This window comes from Sinohyriopsis cumingii, chromosome 7 (genome assembly GCF_028554795.1).
Source record: "Sinohyriopsis cumingii isolate HCF-2022 chromosome 7, ASM2855479v2, whole genome shotgun sequence".
Taxonomy (NCBI): domain Eukaryota; kingdom Metazoa; phylum Mollusca; class Bivalvia; order Unionida; family Unionidae; genus Sinohyriopsis; species Sinohyriopsis cumingii.
This window is the reverse complement of record NC_142967.1, coordinates 2,322,346-2,341,213: the sequence shown is the minus strand read 5'-3', so window position 1 is coordinate 2,341,213 and position 18,868 is coordinate 2,322,346. Positions and strand designations below refer to the sequence as shown.

The window sequence follows — 18,868 nt, the reverse complement described above, 5'->3', positions numbered from 1 at the left end:
CCTGGGGGAATAACAACGATTGCTCTATAACCACCAGGAATAACTGGTGGACCAGGTATTCTTGGTGGTGATCGTGCCACACGTTTGAACATTTTGTTATAATTGTTATCGTCTAACACGAAGACCACTTCCTGCTATCAGACTAGCATTTATATTTTTTTTTTCTTTTTCAGACATGGGTACACCAGCCAATTCTGCTAGTTTTTTTATTTGCAGCTTGATTTATTATTTTACTAACATTTGCAGGCATGACTTTGGTACTGCGAACTTTTATTGGCTGAGGTTTTCGTCGTATTATTCGTGCTAGTCTATCCTTGATTGCTGAGAATGTTTTGCTAGCAACATCACCAAGAACACCAATACCTTTATTACGAACAACGTCAATAACTGTCATTGATAATTGTTTTGCAATCAGTATTCGTTTGGGGGCTGTCTTTCTAAATAGACACTGAACAAAATCACCGAGTCCATACCCGTAGATCGCTCTGTATATTGGTAATCGTAATTTATCACCCTGACCATGATATGTCCACGTTGTGCATTATGTGTGATCATCTTATTTTATTGTCACTGATCTAATCATATACCCTCAGTCACTGTGATAATCATCAACGATTTCATCTATGAGAGACTGATAAACATTAATGTCCATTATACCGCCTGAAAATAATCGTTGACAAATATCAGCTACTTCATTGAAGATTCCTGTGGAATTATTACCGGCTTGTTTTTCGCCAATCAGAATTTCTAGTCTTTCAAAATCTGCAAGGACGTTGCTGGGACATGGAGTAATACGACCTTTCACACCTCTAGAGTTAATCACGAGTACATCTTGCTGCCATTGTTTTCATTTATAGATTGCGTCGGAAATTACTGCTTCACAGTGAACCGCCGTTTGATGTAGATTGGTGTTTGTACAGTCTGCAGTTACTGCGCTTTATATAAATATATGCACAGTATACAAAATAGTTTTAGGCAAAGGAAAGTTTATTGTAATTTTTTTAATTCGGGTAAAAGCACACAGCATATTGCTTGACAGAAACCAAATCAGGCCATTTAGTTACGTCATCAAGAAAATCTCGGCATTACATTATTTTTTTCCATCTCTGTGTAAATGCCGAATTTCCCTGGCATTGATAGGCTTTAAGGATGGGGAGGACAAAATATCAATTACTTTCTTGAGTTAGACCTTAGAAATGAACTACAACACACACAAAATATTTGAACGTATTTATCCATTTCTTTTCATTAACACGTGTTTCAATTAAGTATGCGTATTGTAACAGTGTAGCGACGAGAAAATTATGTTGTTTACTACTACTACTACTAATAATAAATAAATAAATAAATAAATAAATAAATAAATAATCGTATTCCTATCACGCTCGCGTCTTTAGAAAATAGATCAAATGGATGTGATTTTACTACGAGTTCATTATATACATAAGCCGTTACATGCTTACTAGGGACCATGATCTTCATCGAAGGCATAGTTTTCCCTAAATCATTGCACAAGACTTTCCTAAATCATTGCCATAGTTTTCCCTAAATCATTGCACAAGACTTTCCTAAATCATTGCCATAGTTTTCCCTAAATCATTGCACAAGACTTTCCTAAATCATTGCCATAGTTTTCCCTAAATCATTGCACAAGACTTTCCTAAATCATTGCCATAGTTTTCCCTAAATCATTGCACAAGACTTTCCTAAAGCATTGCCATAGTTTTCCCTAAATCATTGCACAAGACTTTCCTAAATCATTGCCATAGTTTTCCCTAAATCATTGCACAAGACTTTCCTAAATCATTGCACAAGACTTTCCCTAAATCAATGCGTAAGACTTTTATAAGTTAGATCAAGTTTTCTTTTTACCCATTAAAAAGCGTTTACGCCACGTCAAAGGAATGAAGACTTGAATTGTTTATGCGTGCATCTTTCAAGCCATACAATTGTCAATGTATACTTGACTACAATCGCACCCTCGCAAAGTGTGCAAGTATCATTGTTGGTTGCAACTCCATTATACGACATGTAGCGACTTTAAGAAACAGTCTTTTGAAAAATGGAATAAATCTTTGACATTTAATGTTTTGGAGACAAAAATGGGGTTGGGGTGAGTAAGATATAGTATGGATTGTAATTCTGCAGTACGTTTACACAATGTGCTAGCGGTTTAACAAGTCTCTTTACCATTATATCAAAGAATGAAGGTGCTGATCACATGATTCTTATAACGCTATAAGTATAAATTTAATCATTTTCCAAATTGTACGATGGACAAAATACTTTCTTCCACCATACTTTCTACGCTTGGGTTTAAGTAAAAGTCCTCGATAAATTATACTTACAATCGTTTTTAATGACAAGAAGGAAGCTTTCGGCATAATGTACGACACGTATCATGGGCAGCAAGTTACAAGGTACTGCAGTGTATCAGCTACAAGTAACTTGATGAACTTAAGATGTGCGAAGGAAAGCGTACGTCGTTCCTGGAACTTACCAGATTTATTTCCTAGCCCTGAACTGTTTTGCATTTGAATGGAATTGTCGAATCCAATGTGCATGTCACCCGAAGCACATTTCAGAGTGCAGATAGTGAACCAGTTTGATCATTTACATACCAGCTAAAAGACTGTCCACTCTATGGAGGTAGATGACTTATAATTTTAAGTCCATCCATCTCCCATTTGATATCAACCTTCCTTCGCACTGAAGTCATCTTTCAAGTTTCTTAACCCAACGGTGCTCATACACACACACACACGCGCGCGCGCGCGGGCAGTTCGATGATTATGTCCAATGCGTAATGTTGGTGTGAACGGATAAAATATGATAAATATATTTCATATATTTCAGTTAAATTTAGTTATATATATATATATATATATATATATATATATATATATATATATAGATAGATAGATATTTGTCTGCTTTGCTCAGTACTGTAAACATTGTATCAATGATTGATTATAGCAATTCATCCATACTGGCATATTTTCGGTCACAAAATGCTGTACCAGGAGCTACGGTAACTTAGTAATTTTAGAGAGCCTAATTCGACACCGAAAGGGTCAGAGTTAAAATCCTACCATCAGATCAGCCAGGAAAAGCTTCCAGTGTATGTTCCTTGACAAGGAACTTTACTCTTCGACGCTAAAATTCCTTTATATGTTGCCGTAAAATACCAAATCCATATATAAAAAAAAAAAAAACAATCTTCCGAACGCTGAAGTAGCCATCTGGGAGATTTGTTGTACACCTTTCGAGAGTGTTCATAGTGGATCAACTGCGTGCATTGTCTTGTATATGTGATTGCTGTCAGTCACATATGCTTCTCACATGACATTCCAACATGATACCGCTTGTCATGGCAATAACCCCACGAGAACAGGTTATTTAGAAACGTTAGGTTTCGTCTTAAAGATGAACTATCATTGTCTATAAAAGTTTAACGATGGATAATTTATTGCTTAGTTTCATTTTAATGCAGATCGGTTTCCCAGCATGACTACTTCACCTTACGTATCTTACGGCGGTAATATTGCATAAGAATCCTGCATAACAATACAAATATTAGAAATTAGATTGATACACATATTGAACTAAATATAACTTTTTCGCGTAGGCTGAACCTCGTGAGATGGGATGTGCGAATGTTTACAAAAAAGATCTGACATTAAAGCGCATTTTGTAGTCACATTTTTGGAAATGGTCCGATACTCTAACGGTTACAAGGTCACTTGCAGAGGTGGTGTTATGTGTAGATGATAACTAAAAACAGGGTGTCTTCATAAATATGTGAAATATGCTATCATTGCAAACACAGAAACAAACACACAGATGGATGTGTTTCTTATTGTCGTGGGTTTAATACCATTTTTCAACACGATAGGATGTATATGGCGGCTAGAATAACAGCTGGGGAAAGAATGTGGGGAAATTCCCGGTAAGAAATGGATTTACAAGTCACCAAACATATGAGTTGCTCAGAAAATATAATCTACATGTCACCTAAAGAACCCTTCAGCCGACGGTAGCTGCACTGCCACGAGAAATACTTGTACGTATATTACATGTACACCGATGTGCTCAGCCAAATTTGGATGCAGATAATAGCAGCTTTTAATGAATAGGTGATATCAGCCCCTCGCCCGAAAATCAATATCATAACGGGAGAAGGGCTGACTTATCGGCCTAAGGTGAGATGGCAATGATCGGTAAAGGCAGGCGTTTCAGACACCCCCACCCCCACCGATGTCTTTGTAATACTTGAATCAATTGTTACAAAATATTCAAATTTGAAATTGTACACTGTTTTGGTTTTGTGGGATTATTAAGCAAAACAGTGATGCATAACTAGTCATATATTTTGAAATTTACAAAAATTACAAATTTCTTTACGTACAAAACTTGACAGTCTTCGAAAACAAATCGGGACATATATGCTGCGATGTAGTATAGTTGCCGTTAAGGCTAAGTACGTTTACCTGGCGCATTTGCGATAAATCTCCATAGTGTCATAAGCAATGTCAGTCGGTGACGTCATGAGAAGTCATTTGGATAACCTCGTTTGTTTCATATCATTTAATAATATTAATGAAAGGAAAAAAACTGTATAGTGGAATGCAACAAGTTTCTTTTTTTATATTAGAAATCCAACAAACGATCTTTGATTCCATTGTTTCGTGCCTGCTGCGGCTTCTTGGCACGGTTTATCTGGTGTGTGTTAATAACAGAAAACTTTTGTCACGTGTGATAACAAATCCGAGCGGACCAAATGAAAATGGCTGCGTTCAGGTCATTAAATCGGAAGCAAATGACTGCGATCTATCTGTTATGACAAGTGGCTAGGACAAAAACACCTACAACCAGGACACTTCGTGGCTTTTCTACTCAACTCCACCTCAGAAATACTTCGATGGAGTAATACGACGTAAAACAAAAACAATGGAGTAAACAAATATCGGGAAACTTTTCGAATCAAATTATGATAAAAGCATTATGATTTAAGGTTAACTAGAGGAGACATTATATAGGTCTCCATCCAGTGTTCTAAGATCAGCCTAACGTCATTTTTGACGTCACGCACATTACAACGTAATACACCTAATCAATGGATAGGACCCAAATGTATTCCACTTGATGTAAGCGATTCGGAAGGGGGGGGGGGGCATTTTTAAAGAATTTTCCCAGACGGACGTCTGCAAAATCTGTGCAAATATAACCTGGGCAAGCAGAGACAAGTTTGCTTGAAATCAGATTTCCGCCTTCTTACGTGAAGATCTGACAGCGACCACTTAGGGGTCATATTCTGGTGACCTTTTGAATAAGCCAATGGAAATGCAGCTTTCAGATCATTGAAAGTGAAAATTAAATCGTTCGGCACACGTTGATATTCTTCAGCCATACAGCATAGTCTCCCAGGTGCGAAGGTATAGGACGTCATCTAAATGGCTGATAAAATTAGCGATTATGGTAATAGCATAGGTCCTCAGAAAATGGCCCCCTGTACGGTTGCTGTCAGATCTTCAGGTAGGATAGTAGAGATCTGATTTTAATCAATTTGACTTTTGCAGAGACTAGCGCACGGTTTGCACAATCGGAACGTCCTCTCCATTTTCCTTAGCATGCTTGATAGCGACCTCAGATGCAGTTAGTAGCCTTTCTGAAATACCCCCAAGCGCATGCATATGATTACGTCATAATAACTTAATTGACACCATACTGACTCTACGATGAGTCACTGTTAATGGCAATGTAAACAATTGGTTGAGACTATTAAAAATCGATGGATTTTTGTTTATCAGTAAGTTCGTTTTTATATTTGCAGGAATAACATTATAAATTAAAAGTACAGCTATCTAATCGATGGCTGAAATGTCACATGCTGTTTCAAAGCATTTTTTATGAAGATCTATTCCTCACAAATCTAGCCTAATGTCTGGCCACCAAAAACTGACAAATGTTTGGGAACAGAGTTATTCGACTCCTATCGAAAAGAAACGAAGATGTTTCGATTGACAGTTCATGGTGAGCATCTTAACATTCCTTTTCATTAATTATTCTGTTTTTTAAACAATGTAACAATTTGTCCAATAAATATTCTTTTTCACACACATAGTTTTCCCGTTTACGATTCCTTATTTGTTAATAGTCGTAAAAATCGTACAGGGATCCATTTTAACATCATTGACAAGATCAACGTTTGATGGTAAATGATATCGAGACTACTATTATTATTACTGCTGCTGCCACTACTACTACTACTACTACTACTACTACTAATAATAATAATAATAATAATATCATGTTTCTGGTATTTAACAATAGGCGGTTAATCTGATATGAATATATATCACTTTTTCACGTCATGACCGACCAACACAATTACCCAAGACTGACATTTACTGCTGTATATAAACCTGTATAAAATGGCGTTTTTGGCACATCCCGAGTCGTTGCCCGATATACCCAATAACGATAACAAACTTTAGTCAGTTCTTATGGGACGTATTTGCATTCGTTTCTACAACAACATATATACGTTCGAACCCTAAATATAAAATATCTGACGCAGCCCGGCGATTCAGTCCATAAAGTTTTCATGATAGGTTACTATGTTTAGAACCAATCCGGTAAACGTCTTCTACAGGTGGACATACGACGTTCTAAATAACTTATAACTTTCAAAATGCCAGATAATTAACTGATGACAATAACGTGTGTCTCGTTCTTCATGTTACTCTCGCGATGGCGGTAAAGAATATAATGGAAACGTTTTGTTGGACTCTTCTTATCTTTGTGAATTTATTGGTAAGTTCTTTATTTGTAACCATCGAAAACCATCATATAATTCAATTGCTTTTTTATTCTCCAATCGTCTAAACATACTTGCATTCATAATTCCGTCCATACTTACATGCTTCATGATTATTTGGCACCCATCCATCCATCCATATATCCATCCATCCATCCATCCATACATACATACAGACAGACAGACAGACAGACAGACATGCATGCATGCATGCATACATACATACATACATACATACATACATACATACATACATATCATTATCGGTCCATAAAGCAAGATTATTCAACCTTTGCTGATAGCATCCATATATCCTCGTCGTCCGTCATTCTAGGCATGATCATTGTTGTCATGATCATTAACATCATCGTCGTCACCGTCCATTTATTTCGCCTTTACTTCCTCTTTCTCCTCCTACCTTTCTCCCCTTCCTCATTAATATTAATATTATTATTATTATTATTGTTATTATTATTATTATTATTATTATTATTATAGGCATTGACTAGCGGTGTACAAAATACAGCACTAAATGAGGAATTACTTGATGTAAGTATAATTTTAACTTTGGTTTTGTTTTGTTTTGTTTTTCTTCCCATTTATTCAGTTTTCAGCCGGAAATAGTGAATGCGCACACCTGATGCTCTGAATTTGCCGTAAAAGGACAGCTATGTCTTATGGCTACCATATGAATTTTTCCCTGAGATTTTTATTATTGAGATAGTAAGTTGTCAATTAACACTGCTGAACGTAATATAGTCGTCAACGGGGTTACATACTCATACCTGAAAGACGCCATGTCATTCAATGTTTGTCACAATTCCATAAAATTGTAAGGTACTCAGAACTTTCAAGCTGCATACTGCTATAGATCAGACGGCAGAGAATTATTGAATTTTTTTTTCAGGCATCGTTGCCATATTCGTCTGTTGACTCTGACTTGAGAGAAAAGGTTAGACAACAAACTCGTATGCTGGTTAGATATGGCGGACACAGCCTAGTGGTTAGAGCGTCCGTCTCGTGAATGATGTCAGATAATGAATAATATTATTCATCAGTTGTTAAAAGATAAATTTGTAAATGATTTTTTAAAAAGAGCGTCCGTCTCGGATGCGGGAGGTCACGGTTTTGAACCCCGGCCGAGTCATACCAAAAGGCTTATAAAAATGGTACTAACAGCTGCCTCGCAAGGCGCTCAGCATTAAAAGGTTAGTGTTAGGAATGGCCGGCCTGGTGTCAGGATAATGTGACTGGGACATCATATACATGTCTGCCGCATGATGCCCCAGTGCTAGACATCGCTATCAACTGCTACACTGCATATATCGTACCGTTATGACTGTAAAACCGTTAAATCTACGTTAAAAATCCAAATCACACACACACACACACACACACACACACACATGACCTTTCTAACACACATACTTCGCCAGGTAATCCGCATGAGTAAATATCTGTGAATCACAGCGAGAGAATCCAATGTTGTTAACTTTTCTGTTGGTATTTTATAACTTACTATTGAATTTTATCAGCAAGTTAGGAACATGATATTTTCGATTACATCTGAGACGATTCACATTACAAACTTGAATGACATTTTTAACCATTTAGTTCAAACCATTGCCATACTTTGAGTTAATGGGTTAGCACAATGGGGGTTTGTGCCTGTGGAAAATGTATCTATCCTACGTGCAGAACAGTCGGTTTTTATTCACTTACATTCTGTTTGGAAACAAAACTACCGAGTACAGTATGCAGAATACTTGCTATTAAACTAAATTATTCCATCCTACGAAGTGTGACTAGACGACCCAAGCTTTCGTGTTTAAAACAAATCAATTTACATAATTTATTATACATGCGTAATGTAAATGCAAATTAAAACCGCTTAAATCCGCATGTGTTTGCAATGGAAAGATATAGTCTCTTGTCTGAATGTGATTTATGGGAATAAAGAGGAAAAGACATACTACGTTACAAGGTATATTTGCAAATCTCATCATACATCAACTCGTGAAGTGTGTTACTATTTCAAATTGAAACGTTACCAGTGCACGTATACTAAATGGTACTGCAATTTGGAATCACAATCTATTTTATTTATAGAAAGATACTACTACTACTACTACTACTACTACTACTACTCCACTGCTGCATAAATATGTGACTATAAGATCATGCGATCTGGATGAAACAACAGTTAGCACATGATGTCAATTATTTTATTATTTAACCATGTATTGTTTATTTAGTTTGAATCTTGGGACCTTATCACATCAAATAAAAAACCAACCATATGAAAATAGTTCTGAATATACTGGTGAGTATTCCTGATAAATTACAAAGACAATATCTGATTAGATTACGTTCAAAAGACTTTTAGCCGATAATATCAAATTTGAAACAAAAATAATTACATCAAGTGAAATCCAATCATTGATAAAAACGTTTTTGCTTCTAATGTGTGCCAAAATTATAAAAATAGAAGCGATGTTTGGTATTCAGCTGACACTGAGATAAGATTAGAGCTAGTTACTCCGAATGATATGACCCGGCCTTTTCCCATTCGCAATTTAGAGGTTAATCCTACGTATAATACTCGAATATTCAGATGTAGGACGATACTGTCATTTGGACCACATCGGCTATTTACAAAACAAAGACTGACCGAGAAGTTGTATCGAATTTTTTTTTTAATTCGTGATTTCTTGGTCTGTCCTACAGTAAGTAAATCAAGGCGTATAAAATGGCCAAGGTGGACAGGTGGTCAAAATACTTTTCGATTTCTTTAATTATTAACATTTTGGCAATTCAAATGCATTATTTATTTTTGTCTCAAAATTAATAATTAGATCTGAGGTATATTTTAGTCTCGCAGAAATAGCCGCGCTGGTCCACCCACCCACCCTTTTGTTTTTTGTACAACGATCGAAAAGGGACATAAATGAGTTACAAATACAATTAAGATTGTCAATTCACAGTTATTACAATTAACAGATATCGGTAAGTTTTGTCTTTCTCTTCTTCGATCGTATAGTTGTCCTTGTAGGGCAAACAATTCACTTGGTTTTTTTGTTGCTAAAACACCAAAAATAACTTTTTAAAAATTAAGTATTATACTGTGTTTGTGCTACTCTCACAAGACAATAACATTTAGGGTTTAGAAACCACATTAAGACAAAGCTTTGCTCTGAAGCAGGCTAAACCAATAATCTGTGAATTACGACAGTGAGAAATATGAGTTGCTGTATCGATCTTCGTCCATTTCCACAGTTTTTAGGCAAAATATAGCAATCATTTTCGATGAGTTATATTATTAAAATGGCAACACATTTTGTTTCCAGTTTAATCTTCACAAGCAAAGTCACCACCAACAAGATTATGGCAACTGGCAGGAAACTCCCATACAGCTCCTCTCCGTGATGTCACTTCCAGGATCTGGGCCATTTCAGAACGTCACGATTATCTTCACGGCTAGCAAGTCAGTAGATTTACACTGGTTGACAGATTCTGAGATACCCCTCGAACGTACGTAGAAGATATAAAAAATTTTTTTTTTAAAGCCTATTTAAAACCATAAGCCAACCGCTCCGGTGACCTAAGTGGTTAGAGTGGTCGCAGGTTCGAACCCCTGACGAGTCATAAGAAAGACATAAAAATGGTACATGCAGCTGCATCGCTTGGCGCTCAGCATTAAAATGTTAGTGTTAGGACTGGTCCGCCTGGTGTCAGGATAATGTGACTGGGTGGGACATGATGCTACATGTCTGCGGCATGATGCGCCAGTGCTAGATATCACTATAAAATGACTCACTGCAGACATCGTAGCGATGTGATTGAAACACTGTTTAGCTACGTTAAAAATCCAGATCAGCGTATTTTCTTCACGTGGTCCTTAATATCAATAAATTTTACTGTAAAAAAGCTGTTGTACAATTTCGACCCCTACTTTATAGAAGCGCCCATATAGTCCTTTAATGTAACAATTTATGTCAGGATAGAACAATTTGTATAGTAAGTATGTGCCTGCACTTCTTACGTGATTTAAAACTCAGGGTCGAAGCCATCTTCACTTCCAAGGCTCCAATGTATTAACTCTATATGTACATCTTGGCAGATAAATCAGATATAAGTACTTTCTCATACCGACAGCTATTGAATTTCATGAGTTGTCTCCCTTAATATGTAATGCCAACCAACGAAAAGCGTGTAATAGTGGTGCGTTGTTACTATTTATATCCGCCGAAAATGTCGAAAGCAATTTACTTCAAAAGAATACCTTGAAAGTTTGACATCGAACTATGACTATGTACCAGAGAGAAGCCAAATACTTGTGTATTTGAGGGAAAGGGTGTATTTGTACAAACACGGACTGGCAGTGAAAAATTGTCTGCTAAGCAGGTCAATAATTCAAAGGTCAAGGTCACTGTGGCTGAACGAAGAAAAATGGTATCCACACAAAACTCGAGTTCTTTACCATCTGCATTTTGAGTAAGGATGAACCTCATCGATTCTGAGATCAAAAGTTCATAGGTCAAAGTTATCTTAATGAAATAATGGTTTTGAAAAACCATAATTCTAGTTGAGTCCTATCTACAGTTACCAACATTTGTCGATGGCTTGCACTTGCAATAAGGAATACGCCTACCGAATGTAGGTCAAATGTAAACACCAACATGACTACAAGAATAAAATGGATTATGTAAATCAACAGTAATTCTACGTCCCCTATCTGGATCAATCTTTGTATATAGCATGCACTTGGGGGAAAGAAAATGCTTATCACTTTGGGTCAAATGTCAAGGTTACTGTGGGAAAAAGAATGGTTTCAGCACATTAACTAAAGTTCTGTACCAAACATTGTGGATGGCTTACACATGGTGAAAGAAAAAAGCCTATATAGTTGTGGGTCAAAAGGTAAAGGTTGCGGTGACCAGAGTAGAATAATTTATATGAAATAATTTATATCCAACATCAAATACTTGGACCAAGCATAGCTTCCTCTTGGGATTAGAAAGAAACCTGTCGATTTTGTGGTCAAAAGGTTAAATGCCAAACTTCACTGTGACCGAAAGAAGGAAAATGGCTTCTATAACAACAACAAAATTAGTTATCTACTATGTACCCTCACTAAAATTTGTGGAAGACTTACACGATGGATAACAAAAAAAAAATCTATTGATTTTGGGGTCATAAGATAAAAGATTAACACAATTGTGACTTAAAAAAAGAAATGTTTTTTCTTCTTCTCTAAGATCTAAAGTTGTAGTCGATATACCGTAACTAGATTTTTGTAGAAGACATGTTCCATACCGGAAGAGGCCGATTGATTTTGGTGTCAAATGGTTAAAGGTCAAAGTCACTACGGTTCAGAATAAAGTAAAGTTCCTTGACCAGACTGTGCGAATAGCTTGTACTTAGGGTGATAAAGAAGCTATTGGACTCAGGGGTCTAAAGTTTAGAGTTATCGGCTGTGGTAAGCTCAATAAAAAAAACAATGGGGCTTTCTTGCACGTTTAGTTAAGACCGCGTACCTTGACCAATGGTTGCGAACCGTGGGTAAATAATTCCTCAAGTAAAGCACACCCTGCTAGTGGCTACACAGAGGCTTTTTAAACACAGTGTGGACGTATGTGTCGTTCACGTTACTCTTGTTTTTGGATGTGTTATGTCTTGCAAAAATATGTCCTCCGATGCAAGACCATTTCTGAACCTTCCCATTAGTAATGAGATTTTAGATGGAGTATGTAATGCATATTATTTTCAACGACGTAAAAATTTGGCGAATGATTCCCAATCATGGATTTATATTTTAGCGGTTGTGGATCTAGGCAGGTTAAAACATAGATGCCAGTAAAATTGGTAGGGATTTAGTGTTGCTATGTCACTCTAAGACTGTTAAAAAAATTATTTAATAAATTAATTTTAGTCAAAGATATTTTTATTTTTCTCGTTTACACCAGATCTTGTTCCTGGCGTTGAAACCTTTCATACAACATCTGCTGAGGGTTTAAATGAAGCCACCATTAAGCTACCACGCAACCATGGCCTCTCGACTTTCAAAGTCAATTTGGTTGCCAAGAACACCACATTTGAACTTCAGGCTGTGATTGACATTACTGGGAATAGTGAACATTCAGAGAGGATTTCAAGTTTTACGTTTTTCGTTCCTTCCAGTAGTGAAGTTGGCATCTCGAACAGTGGTAAAACACAGTTTCATATATTTGTTGACACGAGTCAGTCAACCTTCAAGTTTGCCATCGTTACAACTGATCTATACTCCATCGTGCAGAGAAATTTTACATCTCATATAATCGAGAAATCTGCTTATTCTTTCCAGCCTGACATTCCATCAACTGCACTTCGTCTGGCAAACAGAACCCATCAGGAAAACACGTACCACGCAGATCTGCTAATGGACTCGATCGCAGTGGCCAATAATGGCGGCATGTTGACGATGCTTTCTGGCTGTATCGGAACTGGAAAACTGGTCAAAATGTTATACATGAGACGAACCCTTCTGCTGAGAATAAAACCAGGCATGCCCCCAATTCCAGTTGACACTGTTGCGTTTATAACAACGGATACTCCTCGAAATATACTCCTAACCCAGTCATCCAAGTCACTGATCGTGATCCGATGCACTGCTGTTGGGAACCCAAGACCTGTGATATCTCTTGCGAAGGAGGGACGCCAAGGTGTCACAGATGTATCAAACGTTACCATTTTTATTGCTCAGTATCCATTCAGAACAGCCGCGATTTACGCTTTTAAGTCGACCCCAGAGCCTGGAGAGTATACGTGTATAGCAAAGAGCGGTAAAGGTGTCAGTCGGCGTTCCTATTTGATTGCTCACCCACAAAAATCATAAAAGTTAAAACGAAGCAGTTGTGAAATAATGATTCGGCTTCGTTGTTAATTTCTCGTTCGACTGGACACCAGATCAATAACTTACGTGCACAAATAAGCATGTTCTTTACCAAAAAAGAGAGAAATTAAAGGCGTTTAATTTGATCTCTTTGATTCGTGCTAACTAACTCAATAGCTACCATCGATATTTTGAATTATTTTTCATTAAACTTCGTTGTATTGCTTTATTTTATTTTTTGTTATGCTGTTATATGGATGCTTCGCATGCTTGAGCTTTTCTACGAAGAGTTATTGGTTGAAACATAAATATACAGATTCAAACGTCAGTCCAGTTTCGTGTGTAATACTTTCTGGTAACGAGTCTTTAGTAGTTAACTCTTTCGTACGTCGTCATTTTCTGATATAGAATCGTAAGCAATTAAGTAACTCTTTCGTACGTCAGCACTTTCTGATATAGTCTTAAGTAATTATTTAACTCTTGATATCGCCTTCAGAAGTGATAAATTCACGATATACTGGAATATCTAAATGGAGGAATTATATCAAAGTGTCAACCTCTGCTCAACTTGAATCTTGGATTTCTTACCTTTCTGTGTCATAACAGTCCAAATTTTCACAGTAATGAACAACTTTGAAATATTTCGTTCCACGTTGGACATCCGATCTGCTGAGATTAGTATCTTGTTTGAATCATAACAAAGCACAGAACTATATAAAATGATATTAACAACCGCCTGACGTCAGAGTTCCACAGCTGTCTTGATGTCAAATTTCCCGATGCAAGTCTTTGTGTACCTCGTCTGCAGTATCGTACACGAGCACCTTTGTACGAGATTTATGCCAAACTCCAGCCTGTAAGTCGTCTTCTTATGACTTTACTAAATGAGATAATTTCGACGTTTGTCTCGTTGATTTGTGCGGAGTGATTTTTCCGATATCTGAATGTGAGATACTTTTTTGACTTCAAAATTATAGGAATATTACCTTGATGAGTTATTTTTATTATAAAGTTAAATATAAAAGAAACATAATTAACTTGAGCAAGAAAATATGACACATTTCAATACGTCTACCTTCAATAGAAGGTAAAACATAAGGTGACTGAAGTCATGGTGTTGGTTTGTCGACATATGTAGAATGTAGGTACAAAATCCTAAGGGTATTGCTGCTGAAACGTTAGAGTATTTATCTTTCTGTAAAAGAATGCTTTTTAAATGCTAATAAATGTAAATAATCTGAAAATATAAATAACTTCAATGCCTGTTGTATAATTTGTTTGACTAGAATTACAAAAATATGTCCTGAGATAAAATAATTATATTCAAGCCTATAGAAAATGGCACCTTGCCATCATGCAGTCATTACATTTCGTTGTAAGTATTTAAAGATCATCGAAATTTGCATCTTCGCTAGCCAGCGCTTCGATACGATAACCCTATCTACACTTGGCGGATCGAGCAGACATTTTAGTGCTTTGTCCAAGCAACCTCTATTGGATTTCATGAGTTACCTCCCTTAGTATATGATGCCAACTAACCAACAGCGTGTAATAGCGGTTCATTGTATATCGGCCGAAAATGGTGGAGACAATTAATTTCAAAAGGATAATATGTAAGTTTAACATTGGAGAATGACTATATACCAGACAGAATCCATTACAGGTGTATTTGAGTTAAATATAATTGTACAAACACGGATCGACAGTGGAAAATTGCTCATTTATCAGTCCATTCAAGTTGTGTGCTCCTCTTTCTCAAATTTAAACAACTTAATTTTTATTGGATGTTGTGGCTTGTCGCCGCATCCAATGAAATTCAGACACGAAGCACAGAAGTATCTGTTGGATCCGCAAAGGTGTAGATAGGGTTCTCATATTAAAACATTGGACAAAGAAGAATCGAAATTCTCTCTATTTGAACAATAACAGAATCTTTAATATGCACTGCTGTAGAATATGACATATTTCTGGATCAGAATGGTTTGCATCCGAAACGAGGCTTTGCCAAGGGCTGATTTTCCATGACCGTCTCCGTTTTAAAATAAAAGAGTATTTTTCCAACATTTCTGAACGAAAACAGATGGTCGAAATTAACATGTCATAATCTTAAGATTGAACCAATTTGATAGATTTACACTGACAAAATCAGTGTAAACTTTAAATGACGTTCAAACACGTCAATGTTCAAATGAGAGTGGTCGAATCAGTCGAGGTTATGGCAACAGACAGCGTCCGAATTATGTGCTGAATATAGCTTTGCGTAATAATACGATGTGAACATATAAACAAATTAGGTCCACTCTTATCTCTACGATTAAACAAGGGAGACAAAGAGTATGTAATAGCCATCACTCTAGCTTTATCTAGATTTAATTTTGTGATGTCACGAAAAATGTTTTACCGCAGTATCTTTGAACATAAAACCATAGATACCACGGTATACCGCAGTACTATTAAGGACCTACTATTTAATGATCTGGGACAGGGGCCTAATGCCTATTTTGAAAATTCCCGTCTGTCGATAGCTAGAAAATATCTTGCTCCGATGTATAGCAAAATAAAACTATATCATATATATTATAATATATCGTATATATTATTCTATATCATATCTATTATACTATATCATATCTTTTATACTATATCATATCTATTTTACTATATCATATCTATTATACTATATCATATCTATTTTACTATATCATATCTATTATACTATATCATATCTATTATACTATTTGAGAAAATAGTATGTAGAGGTAAAAGATAAATATATCGGCTCAAAATGAAATCGCAGCCGCAACCTCACACCCCTGGAAAACTCGAAAAATTGAATGGTCCGTATGTTATGCTAGATACTCGATGTGTGTGCATTAATAACTGAATACATTACAATCTAAAATCTCGATTTGTGTGTATTAATAACTGAATACATTACAATCTAAAATCATGCTAAACAAAGGAGCAAATAATTAACTTGAGAAATTTCGTAAACAAATGTTCTCATGAAATGATTCGCAGTCTTGCAAAGAATACGTGTGCTTAACACATTAACATATGCCAGTAAATAACTAAAACAAAGCATTTTCTTCTATTGTCCAAGACTTGGATTTAGCCCGAATATCTTTCAAGAAATCCCAGTTTACCACCACGTTGGCATACGTGACTCGTGTCAAATCATGTGATTAAAGGAACATAAATATATTTGTTATATTCAAAATTTATCTATGACAAATTCAACTGTTTTGTAACAACAAAAATTGTTTGAATTATTTTGTCATAAAAATATGAAAACATGTTCTTAATATCATTAAAATCGTAACAAGGTTGTTTGGGAATTTTGCGTACATTCCTTACTGACGGAAACTACCGAAGTACAGGTACAGTGAAAAAGTACCGTAATACGTACCACCAGGGAAAACAATTGCCGTGGTAAACCGGTATACTGGTAATACCGCGCACCTCGAATAGCAAGGTCGACCAATTCAAAACGTTGTGTTTGCGGTAAACTAACATAAACCAGATGTATGTTTTAGGAAGCAAATATATTGCGGTTAAGATTTTGCCAGTTTCTGTACACAGTGATCGCAATGAAAGGCAATATGATGAAAGACAAGTCACGTGATGAAATATGAAGGCATTCATCTAAGTTTTAGTGTCAAGTGACTCAAGACATATTTACAGGAGACACCGTGTATATATCGCTATGTATGCGGAAATTATTATTTGTAGTCAGTACTATCAATAATAATAATACTCATAATAAGCAAAATAAACTTCGATTTAAATTATTTTTATACGAACTAATTACTGTATTCCTAATCATAAATACAATTTATATAATGACGTAAGTCAGGTGCATTTGAAAGGTCTGATATATATGTTTATAAAAAATAAACATTAGGAAGTAAGCAACAAAGTTTGTTTATTTCGTTAAGAAAAGGAAACAGTGAGTATCGAATTGGCTAAGATGAACTAAGTTATAACTTATCATGAGGTGTCGATGTTACGCATGCGACCAGTTAAAATTTAATACTTAGATCATCTATTAAAACTAAAGTTCATCATTGTGTAAATAAGTCATAATGTTTATAAATAATATAACGCTAATTTAATTTCAATGTTCTCCACAAATATGCGATTGGCAAGAGTGTATATGTTCCATTATAAACACACACACACACACACACACACACACACACACTTCTTCCACAGTTACTTCGAAACTTTTAAGTTCGACAACTACTTTTCCTTCCGGTAAATTCAATTTTGTTCCAGTAATTCCCCTTGTTTTCGTAAATCTAGGGACTCAACTTTTACAGAAAATAAAGGAAGAAACCTGACTATGACACCTGGATTTGTTTATGATTGAAGTATCTAAAAGTATAAAAGATTATTTATTAATTCACAACTCATCAGCTTATCAATCATAATCTTATTCGATCACGCATTTTATATTTTTTTAAAAATTATTACATGTTAGACAGAACTGATAATTTGCTTTTTTATAATGTGTCACTGACATTCAAATGTACTTCAGACCCTTCTTTATCTAATCACAAGAATTTCACAAAAAACAAACATGATTATTTACACATCTCGATATACACGGGAAACAACGGATATATGTAAACATGAACATAATAATAATAATAATAATAATAAACAATAACTTAAGTCCGATGATTAAAAGCACATAATCACACTATAGCGGACACCCTGTGAAGGACATTGTGCTAATATTAGGAGCTTCTTGATACAAAGTGTCGACACTGAAGCCTACAATTTACTAGCAATAGTACTTACATAATAGGCAGAAATCAATTGAATGGGGGTATAGAGGGGCCAGTAAACATAAAACACACGTACTCAACAAAAGAGAAATAATTGAGTGGACTTGAAAAATTATGTAACATTCAAACAGAAAACAACTGTTCTCCCAAAAATCTTAGGATAATTCACAGTCGTAATATGGTATATTAGTACATAACATGGCAATATTTGCAAGTAATTAACTGAAAAAATGAAAACATTTTAAATCGAAATATTTCCAAAAGCTGGACTTGACCCGAATATCTTTCACAACATCCTATTTGACCACAACGTTGGCATAGGTGCCACGTGTCAAACATTTATTTAAGGGTTCATAAATATAATTACATCTGAATATTCAACAT

General features: G+C 35.7%; 1 protein-coding gene across 1 annotated transcript; it reads left to right on the top strand.

The window, feature by feature from the left end:
• The first annotated feature begins 6,494 nt into the window (after positions 1-6,494).
• LOC149794633 (uncharacterized) lies at positions 6,495-14,682 on the top strand. The gene is made up of 4 exons (XM_089964242.1): positions 6,495-6,816; positions 7,319-7,369; positions 10,168-10,351; positions 12,787-14,682. Exons 1-4 carry the CDS (start codon positions 6,754-6,756, stop codon positions 13,692-13,694), a joined length of 1,206 nt encoding a protein of 401 aa, XP_089820368.1. The 5' UTR covers positions 6,495-6,753; the 3' UTR covers positions 13,695-14,682.
• Positions 14,683-18,868: the final 4,186 nt, after the last annotated feature.

What these genes read in the sequence shown, in the direction of transcription:
- LOC149794633 (XM_089964242.1), top strand. Translation starts at nt 6,754, where the DNA reads ATGGCGGTAAAGAATATAATGGAAACGTTTTGTTGGACTCTTCTTATC. An exon ending in TTATCTTTGTGAATTTATTG is followed by an intron (nt 6,817 to 7,318) that starts GTAAGTTCTTTA and finishes TTATTATTATAG; the next exon opens with GCATTGACTAGCGGTGTACA. An exon ending in TTCTGAGATACCCCTCGAAC is followed by an intron (nt 10,352 to 12,786) that starts GTACGTAGAAGA and finishes CGTTTACACCAG; the next exon opens with ATCTTGTTCCTGGCGTTGAA.